Source organism: Panicum hallii, chromosome 3 (assembly GCF_002211085.1).
Source record: "Panicum hallii strain FIL2 chromosome 3, PHallii_v3.1, whole genome shotgun sequence".
NCBI lineage: Eukaryota > Viridiplantae > Streptophyta > Magnoliopsida > Poales > Poaceae > Panicum > Panicum hallii.
Window position 1 is genome coordinate 11,469,134 of NC_038044.1, and position 16,704 is coordinate 11,485,837.

The following is a 16,704-nucleotide window of genomic DNA, read 5'->3' on the forward strand; positions in this document are numbered from 1 at the left end:
GGTCTCCCCCCTCTCGTGCTTCGCCGGGCCTCTCTACTCCTCTCTACTTGCCTGCGCGTTCGTCGCCCGTCGCCTCCGTTTCAACCACGCCCACCTCCTGCGGGGCGGACGGCACGCTCGGTCCCCTACAGATCTCCGGCAGCCGGCGCGCGGGCCGGCTCGGTTGGACTCGGTCGTCGCGCCTGGGGCGAGCGTAGGTGTTCGCGGTGATGCGGTGGGGCGGCGCGCTGCTCCTGGTGGCCGTCCTCGCCGTGGCCGCCGTGGCAAAGGTGAGCCCGGACCCCGGATTTTTCTGCTCTATGGCCCGTCCCGTTCCCTCCCGCGTTGTTTGGCCGGATGGTGAGCTGCACTGCTGCTCACGCGATCTGGGGGCATGTGCTTAACACAGCAGTTGAGTTGCCTTAGGTGCTTGTCTCTGAGGAGACTTCTGCTTAATCGGATTTGAATGGTTTTGAAGCCGCATATGTAGGCCGAGTGTGATTTGGCACTGCGGCATCCCCATTAGCTGACAAAAGCTGGACTAACTTTGATCTAGCGTTTTCATCAACACAAATACACTAGGTAGACGAGGTTGGTGTACAAAATCTATGTGCCCAGATCAAATCGCCATTGCTTTTGCTTTCAATGATCCCAGATAAGTTTCCCAATTCTTGGCACGATTCTGCAAATTCAAATAGCCAGTGAGAATACTGATAGCTTCAGGTGCTGTAAGTCCAATGCTGAAACACCTGTTACACCGAACTCAGTTTCAGATAAGCAAAGCACATGCATCAGAGGTCATTCGACTAACTGGTGCTGCAATTATTGGTTTTTGATGTGACACGTTTTCCCTTTGGATCCAGGAAAGTGCTGATGATACACTACCAGTCGAAACAAATGGTGATGGCTCTAATGCACAGTCAGGTGTTGAGAATTCGGAACACCATGATGAGACAAATCCTAATGAAGAGCATGTGACCCATGAGAATGGAGGGGTCAAGAATGATACAAGTGAGAGCAATAAGAAGGATAATTCAACAGAAGAAACCAACATCAGAAGAGATGGCTCAGTACTGCAGCCAAAGGACAAAGATAGCAGCACAATAAAATCTTCACAAGCAAAAGATTTCCTGAAAGATCCTCTTATCATGGAGTGTGATCCATCACATAGATGTATCATTGAAAATAGGAAATTTATCGCCTGCTTAAAAGTTCCTGGAGAAGGTGATTACCCCCCCCCCCCCCAGATGTTTAATATTCTCCATTATTGTTATCGCGAACTAATCTTCTTAACTGAAACTTCTTTATCTTAGGGCTGATTGGTACTTTGTTATCTCAGTTACTAATACCGTTTCCATTATACACAACTTGATGTTCTAAAGCTGTCATTTCCACTTTGCACTTGCATCTGTCCAAGAACTCATATGCAAGACCCTAGGAGAAATATTTCCAATCGAGGCATTGCAAACAAATTCCCAAAGAGGCATCAAATCTAAAGGGCAAATACTTATGTCCAGCTAAAATTTAGCATCCAAGCAGTATTTGAATAATTATAGTTGAGTTTGCTGCAAATAACTTCTGAACGAATTTACAAATTCATGTTTCATTTACGACACTCCCACCTTATTTACCCCCAGTAGGATTTAAAAAAAAACATATTTATTCTCTATATGTGTTCTGGTGTTTGTTTCATATTTTAGTCTGGTTGTGTTCCTTCTTTAAAACTTTGACTATGCTCAACTTGTTATTGTTGGAACCAGATTCGCTAGCTCTATCACTTCTGATGGACAACAAAGGCATGGACCCACTTGATGTTAGTATCAGAGCTCCAGATTATGTGACCTTAGCTGAAGATACTGTCCATGTTGAAGCAAATGATCATCATGAGGTATAAGAGTAATTACCCTTTCAACTATACCATTGGGCTTTCTTGTCTTAATATGTCCATATGTTGTCAACAATGCATATTTAGTTGCACTAGCTTATGTATTTTTATAGAGCTATTGTTTTGCTATCAACTTTTAGTAACACATGCTGTTGGTTCGGGTGTCTTTAAATGGTCTGCTAAGCCTTTGTCTTCTGCTTATTTTTATCTTTTTTATTTAGACACAGGTGAGCGTCTCCATCAGTGACGCTGCAAACAACACTGCAATAGTCCTCAAAGTTGCTGGAGAATCCTGTGCTATTAACATTCACAGTGCAGTTGCAAGGGAAGCTGTCAGAGTCATAAGAATGCCGCTTACCTCAACATACACGCTGTTGCCTGTCGTTCTTCTCTTTGCTGTGGTGGGAGCGTGTGTCAAGCTTTGGAGGATGTGCAAGCAAAATGGTGGCCCTGCATACCAGAAGCTCGACATAGCAGAGCTACCGGTTTCAATTGGAGGCAAGAAAGAACCCAATCAATCTGATAAGTGGGACGACAACTGGGGAGATGACTGGGATGATGAGGAAGCGCCGATGACACCATCCAAACCTATCCCCAACCCGTCGTCTAAAGGTCTTGCTCCAAGGAGATCTACAAAAGATGGCTGGAAAGATTAGTTAACAAAAAGATGCCAGTTGAAGGAGCATTGTGGAAATAGTTCCAATGCTTATACCATATTTTTGTCTTCCTTTTTAAGGAAAACCTTGTTCTGTTTTCCTTCTGATTAGATATATGGAGGGTACTATATCAGAGAGACAGAAACTGGAATACATTGATACCACGCAGAAAATTTTGTAAAAGCTCTTGTGCCGATTTAAGTTACTGGTGAATATAGTTTTTCTCAGGTGCACTTCTATTCTTCTCTGAGGTTCTAGTTGTATTGCTAGATTTCACAAAACTTACGGAAGTTCTACAAAATTCTTTGGGACGGAGGGAGGACGTTTTTGACTTGTGGTTCTTTGTGGAGGGCCTGCCAGTTGCCACACAAAATGTGGTAGCTGCGGTTATTGGGTTACAGGCTTACGGCCCATCATGCTTTAGCCCATAAGTACAAAGTTGACTTGCGTGAGAAGGATGTGGCTGAACCTCCAAACTTACATGGGCCCTGGGCCTCGAACAATTGAGAATATAACTCTGGGCGAACTTACATGGGCACTGGGCCTCCATCTCCGCCTCGAACCATTGAGATAACTCTGGCCCCTACTCCATTGTAGTTTTACAATTCCTCTAAAACCTCTCTAGAGCCCTGCGCCCAATCCCCATGGCCAGCCCCGGCGGCGCCGCGCTCCAGCGGCACGCAGCCGTGGCCGTCCTTCGCGCGGTGGCCGCCGCTGGAGATCTCTCCAAGGGAAAGGCGCTTCACGCCCGGATCATCAAAGCCGCTCATTTCGACGTCGTCCTGCACAACAACCTCATCTCCTTCTACGCCGAGTGCGGCCAGGTCGGGCTCGCTCGCAAAGTGTTCGATGCAATGCCCTTCCGGAACGCCGTGTCCGGAAATCTCCTCATGTCCGGATATGCTTCCTCAGGGCGCCATAAGGATTCGCTTGCACTGCTCAGGGTGGTTGACTTTGGCCTGAATGAGTATGTTCTATCAGCAGCGGTGGCCGCAAGCACCCATGTCCGGAGCTATGATATGGGGAGGCAGTGCCATGGGTATGCTGTTAAGGCCGGTCTGGCGGAACAAGCTTACGTTTGCAACGCAGTGCTGCATATGTACTCTCAGTGTGCTCATATGGAGGATGCGGTGAAGGTATTCGAGAATGTGTCTGGTTTCGATGCATTCGCGTTCAACTCAATGATAAATGGGTTTCTTGATCGGGGGCAATTGGATGGTTCGGTTAGGATTGTGACAGCTATGGTGGGAGAAGTTGAGAAATGGGATCATGTGTCGTATGTTGCAGTTCTTGGGCATTGTGCTAGCATGAAGGACTTGGTACTTGGTGGTCAGGTGCATGCCCAAACTTTGAAGAGGAGGCTTGAACTGAATGTGTTTTTGGGGAGTGCACTTGTTGATATGTATGGGAAATGTGACCGTGCACATGATGCTCAATGCGCATTTGATGTCTTGCCGGAAAAGAATGTTGTTTCTTGGACAGCTGTTATGACTGCTTACACTCAAAATGAGCTGTATGAAGATGCATTGCAATTGTTCTTGGACATGGAAATGGAAGAAGTTAAGCCAAACGAATTCACTTATGCTGTGGCTCTCCGTAGCTGTGCTGGTCTTGCTGCCTTGAGAAATGGCAATGCCCTTAGTGCCTGTGCTTTGAAGACTGGGCACTGGGTCCATTTGGTAGTTGGTAATGCCCTCATGAACATGTACTCAAAGAGTGGCAGCATCGAAGATGCATGGAGAGTCTTTGTTTCCATGCCATTATGTGATGTAGTCTCTTGGAATTTGATCATCACAGGCTATGCGCATCATGGCCTTGCAAGGGAAGCAATGGAAGCATTTCATTGTATGCTATCTGCAGGAGAAGCCCCATCTTATGTAACTTTCGTTGGAGTGTTGTCAGCTTGTGCTCAATTGGGTCTTGTTGATGAAGGATTCTACTACTTGAATACTATGATGAAGGAAGTTGGAGTTAAACCTGGAAAGGAACATTATACTTGTATGGTTGGTTTGTTATGCAGAGCTGGACGTCTAGATGAGGCTGAGCGGTTCATAGTGAATAATTGCATTGGCACAGATGTTGTTGCATGGCGATCACTGCTAAGTTCATGCCAGGTATATAGAAATTATGGTCTGGGTCATCGCGTAGCTGAACAGATTCTTCAATTGAAGCCCAACGATATCGGAACCTATGTTTTGCTTTCTAACATGTATGCAAAAGCCAACCGATGGGATGGCGTTGTGAAGGTTCGGAAGCAGATGAGAGAGAGGGGCGTTAGGAAGGATCCTGGCGTTAGTTGGATTCAAGTGGGAAGTGATGTTCATGTTTTCACATCAGAAGACAAGGTACATCCACAGATGGACCAGATCACTGTAAAACTTGAAGAGCTGATCAACCAGATAAAATCGATTGGATATGTTCCAAACTTTGATGTGGTCCTACATGATATTGAGGATGAACAAAAGGAGGAGCACCTTATGTATCACAGTGAGAAATTGGCTCTAGCCTTCGGCCTTATTCACACACCTAAGGGAGCAACGATCCGTATTATGAAAAACCTCAGGATATGTGATGATTGCCATGTTGCTATCAAACTCATATCAGTTGTCACTGGCAGAAAAATAATTGTAAGGGATGCTGTTCGATTTCATTGTATAGACGGTGGAGTTTGCTCATGTGATGATTATTGGTGATTTGCGGTGCAACTGTCTTGACAACATGTGCCTGTTGAGTTAGGTTAGCGAAGCACGACAATAGCCACACTTGTGCTCAAATTCCTAAGTATTCTCACTTAGTTTTTACTATTCTGTACTATAGCTCCAAGAATCAGCGAAAGTTGAGGGGATCGGGTCCCTGTAGCTACAGTAAAGTCGCTGACATGCGGGCCCTACCACAAAAGCAGACCTTCCAGAATTCACTGGAGTCTCCAATTCGTTCACCGTTCGCACGCGCTCGTCACCCCCTCCCCTTCTCCTCTCCGCTCTGCTGAATTCCACTCTCTATCTCCTGCAAGCCTTCGATCTGATCTCCGACATCCTCTGGGTCGCTCCAGATGTCTCGAAGCTGGCCTCTCCCTTCTGCTCCCTCGCCTCTGGTAACCCATTGGTATGTATTGATTACTTATCTTCTGTTCGTTAATTCTAGAGCTACTAAGCTGCTGTTTTACTCTCTAACTCATTTCTGTCTATTGAATCTACTTGTGTGTTCGCATTAATAATTCTCCTTTTTATGCTAGTTTTTGGTATAAGCCTGTGTGTTCTTCCTATTATGTCCAATTGCACTCTTCATATCTCTAAATAGCTTTTTTTAGTTTATAACGATGCTGTTTATCCTTTGTGTCTGTTACTTATGACAAGCTTCAGCCTACTACTTAGATCATATATCCTAGCTCTTAGCAATGCAGCCACTACTCACCATGGCCAATTGCATTTTCTGTTCCAATGTGCATGTTACGTTTGCAAATTCGAACTCAGCTAGAATTTTTGTTTTGTTTCCAGTATCTTATGGTACAATCATTTTGTTAGATTGAATGAACTTAACTTTTCTGTTTATGATATTTCTTCTCATATATCAGATGGTTGAGGCTAAATTCATGAAGTTACTTGACCACTCAAAGATTCTTTTGAGGAAACAGTGGCTCTATGGTATTGTTGATGATTTTGTGATAAAGCGACTTCCTCACAATATGACATGGGGTCTTAGTCTGTTATATGCTCTGGAGCACAAGGGAGACAGAGCTTTGACTTCAACTCAAGGTTACTAATCATCAGAACTCTTCTATTATCCAAACTATTATTTTAATCTTGAATACCCAAAAGTGTGAGTTTCCTTCGGTTTGTGCAACAGGAGAGTTGGCACATGCTCTCGCAGTTCTTGTCTCCACGGTGTCACAGAGCTTCATAGCCTTTAGTGACATTCTTGAGCTACATAAGAAATTACTTGAACTCTCTGGTGGGATTAACCGGATCTTCAAGCTTGAGGATTTTTTACATGCTGCTCAAAGGAGTAAGTCAATTGGTTCGGACTTAAATAACATAACTATCATGCTAATTGTTTTTTATCTGAAATTCTATATGGAGAAACAACAACAAACAACAACAACTTAGCCTTTTGTCCCAAGCAAGTTGGGGTAGGCTAGAGATGAAACCCACGGAAGACAAGAATAAGAAACACAAAAAGTACACAAGCCAAAGGAAGAGTTAGCGGTTAAACAAAAAGTAACAAAGGTCACGGTTCAGGTACATTAATTGCTAATCTCCAAGCGCTCCTATCCATAGCTAATTCCTTAGCGATATTCCACTCCTTAAGGTCTCTCTTAACCGTCTCGTCCCAAGTTAGTCTAGGTCTACCTCTACCTCTCTTTACATTATCACCCCGCTTTAAAACTCCACTACGCACCGGCGCCTCGGGAGGCCTCCGTCGTACATGTCCAAACCATCTCAACCGATGTTGAATCAACTTCTCATCGATAGGTGCCACCCCGACCCTATCTCGAATCTCTTCGTTCCGGATTCTATCCCTTCTTGTATGCCCGCAGAACCAACGCAGCATACGCATCTCTGCTACACTCAGTTGCTGGACATGTCGCCTTTTTGTAGGCCAACATTCAGCACCGTATAGCATTGCTGGGCGAATCGCCATCCTATAGAACTTACCTTTTAGCCTCTGTGGCACCTTCTTGTCACATAGGACGCCCGAAGCCTGCCGCCACTTCAACCACCCGGCTGAAATTCTATGTCTAACATTTTCATCAATGTCTCCATCTTTCTGAAGCATTGATCTTAGATACCGGAAAGTATCCTTCTTGGCCACCACTTGCCCTTCGAGGCTAACGTCCCCATCCTCATGCCTAGTCGGGCTAAAGTCGCACATCATATACTCGGTCTTTGTCCTACTCAGTCTGAACCCCCTCGACTCTAACGTGTGTCTCCACAGCTCTAACTTCATATTAACCCCTACCCTACTCTCATCAACTAGCACCACATCATCAGCAAAGAGCATACACCAAGGGATATCACCCTGTATGTCCCTTGTGACCTCATCCATCACCAAAGCAAATAGATAAGGGCTCAATGCTGACCCCTGATGTAGTTCTATTTTAATTGGAAAGTCACTGGTATCGCCATCACATGTTCGAACACAAGTCATCGCATCCTTATACATATCCTTGATGAGGGTAATATACTTAGTTGGAACTTTGTTGGAAATTCTATATGGAGAAAACCAAAAATATATATAGATGTTATTGTTGACCTTGGTTTGCATTAACTTTTGCTCTACAAAAATATTTTGGCTTTGTACAGCATGTTTACCATAAGACATCCTGCTTTGGCATGTTATGGTAGAGTTTGACACTTCTGTAATGCGGCACTGCTTAGCATTCTATCCTGCTCTAAATATAGTAGTAATGCTATGCAGATTTTTTTTGAGGAGTTTAGTTTTCCATTCTTAACCTGCCTTTCGAATTGTTGTTCCCCTAGATACCGTGGTTTCTTCCAATACCATCAGTGCAGCTTCGGAAGAAATTATATCATTTAATGAAGTGGACATTATAGCACCATCACAGAAGCTGTTGGCCAGGAAATTTTCATGCAATGTGGTACCAGGGAAAAGCCTTCTTCTGACTGGTACGCCTCTTCCTACAAGTGACCTTTATTTGTATTCTGCTCATCAGCGAACTTGTAGTGACATGTTTCATGTTACCTTTACTTAGGTCCCAATGGTAGTGGAAAGAGTTATATTTTTAGAGTGCTCAGAGATTTGTGGCCCATGGTCCCTGGGAGAGTTACCAAGCCCTCAGAAGGAATGTTTCATGTTCCTCAGCATCCGTACACCAGTCTGGGAACTCTGGAGGATCAGGTCATATGCCCTCTCTCAAGGGAGGAAGCGGAGATGAAAGTTCTTTCGTTACACAAATCTGGTAGGCGCCACGAAATATCTGCCTGTTGAATAATAAAGAACTAACTATGTGTCTGAACAAATATTATAACTAGCTAGAAGGTCACTTGTCAAAAGTATCAAGTTATTTTGTTATTCGTCCTGTAACTGGAAACTCTATGCCTCTATGGTAATACAGGTAACAAGTCTAGTGCTTCTGTCCTGCTGGATGATCACCTGGAGAAAATTCTGGAGAATGTCCGGCTGGTCTATCTTCTAGAAAGAGAAAGGTGGGATTCTACTCCAAACTGGGAAGATGCTCTATCGCTAGGAGAACAACAAAGGCTTGGGATGGTCTGTTGGTGTTAGGTGGAAGCCCAACTTTTTTTATTCATTTACATTTTGTACTTGTTAAGTTAATTGAAAGTAACTCATGTGTTGTAGTATGTGTTTTTTCAGGCTCGTTTGTTTTTCCATCATCCTAAACTTGGTATTCTCGATGAATGCACCATGTGCGTGTTCTGTCATAGTGCTCTTTTGACTTTATCACTTACCTTTTTTCCTTTGCTGATCAATTACCATATGTCCTGGCAGTGCTACAAGTGTACAGAGTAGCAACTAACATGGGGATAACTGTGATCACTTCCTCACAAGTGTCTGGATAATCACCACAATAACATAAAACTCCTGATGCCGTGACAGTTTCCTTCCCGGTGAACTGTTCTTTTCTTTTCTTTTCTTTTTTGTTGTTCTTGGAAAGACAGTGAAATGTTCCTTGACGTCAATTTATCCTTCAAAGTTCACCTCGCTCTCAGGACTGTACTTGAGTTTTTTTTCTGAAACTTTTCCCTGTTTACAGAGGCCCGCTCTGCTTATATCCTTCCAAGGCTTGGAGCTGAAGCTCATCGATGGGGAAGGAACTAGGAATTGTGTGCCATTCACCAATGAATGATGCCATACATATTTCAGCTGCATGTATAAAAGCACCTGATCTTGCACTGTAATTTTGCTCAGCAAGTTTGGGGCAGAATGGAAGAGTGGACGCAGTGTTTGATCAAGAAACCAGTTCAGGGATTGGAAGTAATGGATTGGTGGGAGAAGGAGTTGGCACATTTGTCAAAAAAGGTGAGAAGACTAAAGGCGGCCTTGATCATCTACGCTGCGTGGAATATCTGGAAGGCAAGGAACAAGAGGATCTTTGAGCAAAGAACAATGTCACCAGGCGAAGTGATGCAAGAGATCAAAGCTGAAATGCAGTGCAGGTTTATGGCCTGTGGAAGCCCGGAGTCATCTTCTTTTAATGTTTAATTTAGCTTTTCTAGAGTTCGAGTACTCCTTAATTTATGTAATATCGCCAATGTAAGCACTCTGAACCTTGTTCTTCTCTCCCGGCTTAAATGACAGAGCAGAGCTCCTGCAATTTCTTCAAAAAAAAAAGCAAGCAGCCGTTTATTCTTGAAAGATACTCTGCTTAGTAAAAATATCCACGGTCAAGGCAATAAATAATGTTGATGCACCACTGTGCATCGATCAAGTGTCGTTGAGAAATGCAACCGGTAGAAAAGGCTGTATGTGTAAAAACGGCTGGCTGCAAGTAACAATAAGCCCTTTTGTTAAATCAATTTTGAGAACTTTTAAAAAGAAAAGATTATCCCCTCTTCTGCAATCAGTGCTTGGTTTACGTCACGTGTGTGTTGGTGCATGTTTCTTTCCTTGGGGTCTTCCGTGTTTAAACATTTCTGCGTGTGAACTCTATAGCAGCTTGTCATCCCGACTTCCCGCGGCTGACTGGGATGATTAACCAAAATCAATGCGGTTTTCCATGGGTTTAATGGTTACCCATCAGATTCGTGAAAAAAATTAGGGATGATTGAAAAAAATCATCAGATTCGGGAAAAAATTAGGAGATGATTGAAGGGCCCATCCGGGTTCGAACCGGAGACCTATTGATCTGCAGTCAATTGCTCTACCACTGAGCTATGGACCCTTACATGCTTCATTATGAATTCCTAATGTTCTAGGACGCTCCAACAATAACAAGCACAAATTGTAGATAAAGCCTATTAGAACAATAGATCTCATCCGCTACAATGGAGTGTGCTCCTATCTTGTTTATATACAGTCCTAATCTACATACAACGGGGTTAAGTTTGATATGAAACCGCGTGTGCTTTATTATGAGTTGATTTACAACAATATGGCAGCCATCGACAGTTTTATGTGCATTTTCACACGCATTAATATGTTTCCTCCATTTTTTTCTACAAAATTCTCGTCCACTAAGCCAGACAAAACTCTACACGGACCTGTAGTTAGACTACTTCGCAAAATACCAGAGCAAAAAACACAGCTGTGAGATTGAGATTCGATTAAGATGAAAGAGCTACAAGATAAAACCATTAGCACTTCTATCATACTCTTGTTGCTACATAATTGAGTACCACATCTAATGATGATGATTCAACTAGCAACTGCAATGAGTTGCATGAAAACGAATCAACCAGCCTAAGTACAAAAAAAAAAATCTTATGCATGTGACTCATGGTACGAGCGAGCTGTGAGCTAGCAGCTGGCTCAAATCTTTGGAAAGTCCTAAGTGTTAGCCAGCTAACATCTAGCCATACCTATTAGTGGCTAACTATTACTTATTCTGTCTAAACAGGTCTATAATCCTTTGGAACAAAGGTTTCATAGAAAACTTTCCTATAAATTTGGAAGGAATCATATGAAATTCCTTCATTTTTCCATTGTTGCAAAAGGGACCTACGTCCGGGCGGATCCGCTCCCGCTCCCGCTCCCGCCCCCGCCCCCGCCCCCGCCCCCGTCCAGATCCGAAGTTCCGAACCCCTCGCACGCGGCACGACAAAATCCCCCGCCCGCGACCTATCCTAACCGCCCGATTCCAATGCGCAGGTGAGCCGCCCGCTTCCAGCGCCGATCCGCCCCCAATTCCTTTCCCACGATTTTTTTTTCATTCTGCTGTTGATTCGATTGGTTCGGCGAAAAATTGAGAAATGTAAACAATCACTTTACTGCATTATAGTAGAAAAACATTGAAGCATGCTAGTCGATTACGACATAAATATAAGGACATTCATAAAATTGACAGTTGACACATGATGTGTCATAACCTCAGTTTTGCTAGCTGTAGGCTGTTAAGGAAGTGATGCATCAGTGCATCACTACTTTTTATTAATCCTGATGAAAAGACTAGCATCAGGAATTGACACATAACTATAAAATCAAGTCAGCACAAAATATGGTTCTATCCATCTTGTTCTGGCACATAATATTTTTAAGGAATTATGTAGAAAGAAACGGTCCAGTTTTCTTAGATAATTTTTTGGTGCAGCACCTATATTTTCAATTTCAGTGCATTTGACCTATAGATTGAGTTATGCTAAATGCATGGAATGAACTGTACATACAATGCTTATTTGAATTTCCACCAAATTATATCTTATACTGACATCACTGCAACTACTCAAGGATTTTGTTGTAAATGAGTTGTGGAGAACTGCGGATTCAAATGGTTGGAGAGCATCTTCTGCACCACGCACCTACTGGCCTTGTAAGTTTCTCTCTGTATCCTTCCAGAAGTGACTAGTCCAGTCTTATGCCATTATGGGTGATGGCAAAATGAAATTCTGAAATGCAATGTCTCTACTTGCAGCCCCACCAACTGAATCTGAAAGCAGTGGGTATTTGCGTGTCCGGTGCAATGGCGGCTTGATCCAACAACACAGTGCAGTATGATTAATATAAGAAATTTGTCTCTAAAGTAGCAGAGTTCATCATGCATGTTTTATGTATTCATGGCAACGCAACTGAGAGATTTAAGATTACTGCTGCCTTGATTTTGTAGATATGTAATGCTGTTGCTGTAGCACGGATCATGAATGCTACACTAGTGCTGCCAGAGTTAGATGCAAATTCATTCTGGCATGATGAGAGGTACGCAAGTCTGATATGTCTATCATGCAGGAAGATCATTGCATGCAAAGTTACCATAAACCCTGTGTTCTTCGTAATTCCTTCTGTCTGAGCAGTATTTTTTCTTCCTACGAAGTGAAAGCAGCCCCCCCCCCCCACCCCCCACCCAACACACACACACAAAAAAAGCAAAGAGAAACACTGCAAAACTTTTCTTATCAAATATTATGCAGTTTGCATTAATTGATTTATATAGTTTCGTAATGCTTTTTATGCCTAATGTACATGGTAATACCATAAGATATTGACATAATCCAAGGGTTTTATGTAGTCATGTTGATTAACTTCGTAGAAGTATTTGAGTCCAGGTGCTAGTAGATAATTAGCACTTTGTAACCACTAGTCAGGTTATCGGAAAGTAGCATACTTCTAGAATGCTGAAAAGGTGTCTTTATAAATTAATTTATTAACATTTGCAGCGTTAAAATATGTTTGGAAAGATTAGTTCATTGCAGTAGAACTCTAGGAGGAACTTTTAGAGTTAATAATTTTAAGATCAGTTCATCGTAATAGGACTCTAGGAGGAACTTTTTGCGGTTAAATTATAGTTTAGGAACCCTTATGTAGGACATTACAGTCTGTCACCTTTTCAGCATCCTGCCTGAAAGTTTGTTCCTAGTATACTAGATAATGAATTGTGAGCTAAGTTGTAAAAACTGAAACTTTTCTGTTAAAGATTGTAATGATGCAGATATCATTGACACATTTTGAAATTCTTATTTTCGTTTTTGGGTAATGCCATCATGAAGATGTTAGAGGTTATGGTGAAACATTAGTTGACAAACCCAAAACTAAGAGTTCAAACACCTGACTATGGTTTTCAAATAATAAGGTAGCCAATGCATGTTAGTATGCTGCACCCCTTGCAAGATAATGAATTTGGTAACTACGATGGGGTCCCATTTTCTACGTTTACATTGAGTTCACTTCTTCTCTGGCTTTGTAATTACCTTCTTGTTTAACTTGTTTACATTGAATGATCCACAAGATTGTTCTTGGTTGGTGTTTACTCTTTTTTTTTCATTTATGTATGGGACCAGTGGTTTTGTAGATATATATGATGTTCCCCACTTCATCAAGACATTGAAATATGATGTCCGAATTGTTACGAGGGTTGCAAAAATTACTGCACAGGGAAAGACCAAGAAGCTCAGAGCATGTAAGGTGAATATATTTAGAGCATAGTAGCACAATAAATTTAGCTATGCGAAAGTCACTTTTTCTATCTCTGGGAAGTCAAATTTTCTAGATATTCTATACTTATGGAACACTTTTTGTCCTCACAGATTGAACCACCTAGAGATGCACCAGTTACTTGGTACAGAACAACTGCTCTAGAGAAGATAAAGAAGTATGGTGCCATATATTTAACTCCATTTTCACACCGTTTGGCAGAAGAAATTGATGATCCAGAGCTCCAGGGATTGGGGTGAATTATCACGCACTATGATTTAAGCCAAATATCATGAAAACAAGCAGTGATATAGTGAATAAGTTAGGTTCAGAAGGCCATTTCATGTCAATTCATCTTCGGTTTGAGCTGGATATGCTTGCATATGCCGGGTAGGACTCGATCAAACCTCAGCCTGTGACTGCTTAATGCTTAATGGCGAAGCCTATCCCTGGATTGTTTTTTCTGTAGTAGGCTTAGGAAAGTGCCTACCCCGACTCGTTTGGGACTAGAAGGCTTTTGTTGTTGTTGTTATATGCTTAGGAAAGTCTTGACAAGGGCTAAACATGACCCTCACACGGAACTGATAACATTAATTCATTCATAGATATCAAATTATTAAGATGAAGTCATAGTGGTCATTATCAGTCCTTGATACTAGAATTTTAAGAATTATTCGCTTATTTAATTCATTAATTTTGACTATTGTTCATAACCTATACATGAAAATCTTTTATATGCAGTGGTTATTATTTGCATGTCTTGCCATGTAATTTCGTTTTTGTGTTGCTAGACATGAACATACCTTACTTCCAAAATGAAAACTGCAGGTGCATTGACATATTCGCACCTAAAGAACAGGAAATCCTGTTGAAGTATCGGCAAGAACATTTTCCAAACAAGACAATTGTCTACAGGAAAAGAAGGCTCATTGGAAAGTGCCCTTTAACTCCATAAGAGGTACTGATTCTTCTTATAGACATTGTTCTTGATGTTTGTTGAGTGCTAATATATAATCTAATTGTGTGCCGACACTAAAAGTTAATTACTCTGGATGGGGGCACAAAATTTAGGCTCAATTCCTAGTCAGGTAAGCGCATGCTAGTGCATTTTTTTGCAGCGTAGCTCCATTGGTACATTTTTGTATTTATATTACATTTTCAATTTATGTGACCAACGATAGATTACTAAATATAGGTAACATGAATACTTGTTCTTGCTGCGTACTTGCTATCGTTTGTACCTTCTCTTTACATACTGTGGACAATTATCCTTCCACTAAAAGCAAGACCCACGCAATCTGTGATCTAGATCATATTGTTTTGCTATTCATGATTTGTATGTATGCTGTTCTAGTTTCCATGACTGCTTGAACGTCATATACCATTCCATGCTCTTGGCATTAAATGTGGGTGCATCTAGGGTGCACACACCCTAAAAGTTGGAAATTTGAAAAATTCCATAAAAAGACATACCTAGAAGCTTCAAAGAAACAGCGGTTTGCATCCATACCACCAAATTAGATGCACTTCTCATTTATACAATCAAGCTAGTCAATGACATGTCCTGGTCCTATCTGTTATTGACATATGTTGATGGTATAAATGAAAAGTACACTTGAGGTGGTGGTATGGTTGGAATATTTCAAAAAAAAAATTTATCACAATCATGTTATGACATATATCCATGCCAAGTTTCAAGTTCAAACTCAACCTGGATTCATGTATACAAAAATGAAAAATTCAGCTATCAAAGCCTAAGTATGGGTGTGCCAAAGTTCGATTTATTTTAAGATTCTAAGTCTGCTTTTTTAATGGAGCTTCCAAATTTCCAACTTTTAGGGTGTTTTGACCCTAGATGCATCCTTTAAATGAACCATTTTGATTGGTAAAAAATGATTATAAGGAGCAAAGCTGAAGCTTATATAAAAATATTAAATACGGGAATCCATGTATGCCTACCCTTTTGGTCCTCAAACCACAAAACCAGAGCACCAGAGAACTTTGGCCCTCAGAGGCTCACACATTTTTTGCCCACACATGGCAATGGTTGGTTTGAGCTTTTGAGGTCCGCAATAGCCAATAGACCTTGTTCCTTCAAATATCATTTCTTTAAAGCACAAACATGTGGGATGACAGTATATGAAAAATAAGTATCATAGCCATCATAACCGACTTTTCTGTTGAATAAATCTTTCCATAAATAACGGAAAAGGTTCTATTTATATTGTTTTGCAGGTAGGTCTTATTCTAGGTGCTATGGGATTTGATAACACAACACAGATTTACCTTGCTTCTGGCAAGCTCTTTGGTGGGAAACGCTTCATGAAACCATTCAAGGCTATGTTTCCACGTCTAGAAAACCATAGTATGGTTGGAAGTGGAAAGCTGGAAGAAAATACCCGAGGACTAGCGGGGTCAGCAATTGATTACATGGTCTGTCTCCTGTCTGGACATTTTTATACCCACATATGATGGCCCGAGCAACTTCGCAAACAATCTCATGGGTCATCGCCTATACAATGGTTTCCGAACCACAATCACACCAAACAGGACGGCCCTTGCTCCGATATTCATGGACAGGGAGGAAGGGCAAGCATCTGGATTTGAGGAGAGGGTCAGGCAGGTCATGTTCAACACCCATTTTGGCGCCCCCCACAAGCGCATCCATCCAGAGTCTTTCTACACAAACTCATGGCCAGAGTGCTTCTGCCAGACGAAAGCTAGGAATCATGCTGACCGGTGCCCGTCCGACAATGAAAATGATGTCCTTGAAAGTAAGAAGATATAGAAGTGGAAGCTACTAATCAAACCAACTCCAGCCGGACCGAATAGTAGGCTGGTGGAACTGAGTTAGCTAAGGTTTTATTGATTGAGAACAAATTGTTCATCACAGACCTGGGTATGACAATTTTGAAGGAAGGATTGATGGCTCCAGATCACTCTAGAAAATTATGTTAAACTCGAGATTTAGTTGTTGAGATTGTTAGTCTGGGAGGGTCAGAACCAGACATTGGATAGGTTTGGTCATGTCGAGTTTTGGGGAAGAAAAACCGTAACGTCATGCACTATGTGACTACTACAATTGGAGATCTCTACCGCATACGCCATAGCCGAGTGTGTCTCCAGTTCTATTGGCTTTAT

The 16,704-nt window shown here is 42.0% G+C and overlaps 3 protein-coding genes, 1 non-coding gene and 1 pseudogene across 5 annotated transcripts; 4 read left to right on the forward strand and 1 right to left on the reverse strand.

Annotated features, from left to right (window-relative positions):
- The first annotated feature begins 209 nt into the window (after positions 1 to 209).
- On the forward strand, positions 210 to 2,753 carry LOC112883863. The gene is made up of 4 exons (XM_025949117.1): positions 210 to 269; positions 843 to 1,203; positions 1,740 to 1,867; positions 2,086 to 2,753. The coding sequence occupies exons 1-4, from the start codon at positions 210 to 212 to the stop codon at positions 2,518 to 2,520; spliced, it is 984 nt and encodes a 327-aa protein (XP_025804902.1). The 3' UTR covers positions 2,521 to 2,753.
- Positions 2,754 to 3,145: 392 nt separating this feature from the next.
- Positions 3,146 to 5,268, forward strand: LOC112884243 (pentatricopeptide repeat-containing protein At5g39680). The gene has a single exon (XM_025949619.1). It carries the CDS (start codon positions 3,165 to 3,167, stop codon positions 5,211 to 5,213), a length of 2,049 nt encoding a protein of 682 aa, XP_025805404.1. The 5' UTR covers positions 3,146 to 3,164; the 3' UTR covers positions 5,214 to 5,268.
- Positions 5,269 to 5,320: 52 nt separating this feature from the next.
- On the forward strand, positions 5,321 to 9,834 carry LOC112884244 (ABC transporter D family member 1-like). 2 transcript variants are annotated; one of them, XM_025949620.1, is made up of 9 exons: positions 5,321 to 5,625; positions 6,095 to 6,275; positions 6,367 to 6,525; positions 8,001 to 8,147; positions 8,234 to 8,440; positions 8,597 to 8,751; positions 8,857 to 8,909; positions 8,992 to 9,110; positions 9,257 to 9,834. In XM_025949620.1, the coding sequence occupies exons 2-8, from the start codon at positions 6,095 to 6,097 to the stop codon at positions 9,017 to 9,019; spliced, it is 930 nt and encodes a 309-aa protein (XP_025805405.1). In that variant the 5' UTR covers positions 5,321 to 5,625; the 3' UTR covers positions 9,020 to 9,110; positions 9,257 to 9,834. The 2 variants fall into 2 exon arrangements, with proteins under 2 accessions (XP_025805405.1, XP_025805406.1); XM_025949621.1 differs by lacking the exon at positions 9,257 to 9,834 and having other exon boundaries at positions 8,597 to 8,766; positions 8,992 to 9,096.
- A 478-nt stretch (positions 9,835 to 10,312) lies between these two features.
- On the reverse strand, positions 10,313 to 10,384 carry TRNAC-GCA. The gene has a single exon. It is a non-coding gene; the product is annotated as a tRNA-Cys (tRNA).
- Positions 10,385 to 11,151: 767 nt separating this feature from the next.
- Positions 11,152 to 16,672, forward strand: LOC112886347 (annotated as a pseudogene).
- Positions 16,673 to 16,704: the final 32 nt, after the last annotated feature.

Excerpts from the sequence above, each read along its gene's own strand:
- LOC112883863 (XM_025949117.1), top strand. The coding sequence starts at position 210 with ATGCGGTGGGGCGGCGCGCTGCTCCTGGTGGCCGTCCTCGCCGTGGCC. Across the intron at positions 270-842 it reads CCGTGGCCGCCGTGGCAAAG|GAAAGTGCTGATGATACACT; the intron begins GTGAGCCCGGAC and ends CTTTGGATCCAG. Across the intron at positions 1,868-2,085 it reads AAGCAAATGATCATCATGAG|ACACAGGTGAGCGTCTCCAT; the intron begins GTATAAGAGTAA and ends TTTTTTATTTAG.
- LOC112884243 (XM_025949619.1), top strand. The coding sequence starts at position 3,165 with ATGGCCAGCCCCGGCGGCGCCGCGCTCCAGCGGCACGCAGCCGTGGCC.
- LOC112884244 (XM_025949620.1), top strand. The coding sequence starts at position 6,095 with ATGGTTGAGGCTAAATTCATGAAGTTACTTGACCACTCAAAGATTCTT. Across the intron at positions 8,441-8,596 it reads TCTTTCGTTACACAAATCTG|GTAACAAGTCTAGTGCTTCT; the intron begins GTAGGCGCCACG and ends ATGGTAATACAG. Across the intron at positions 8,910-8,991 it reads ATTCTCGATGAATGCACCAT|TGCTACAAGTGTACAGAGTA; the intron begins GTGCGTGTTCTG and ends ATGTCCTGGCAG.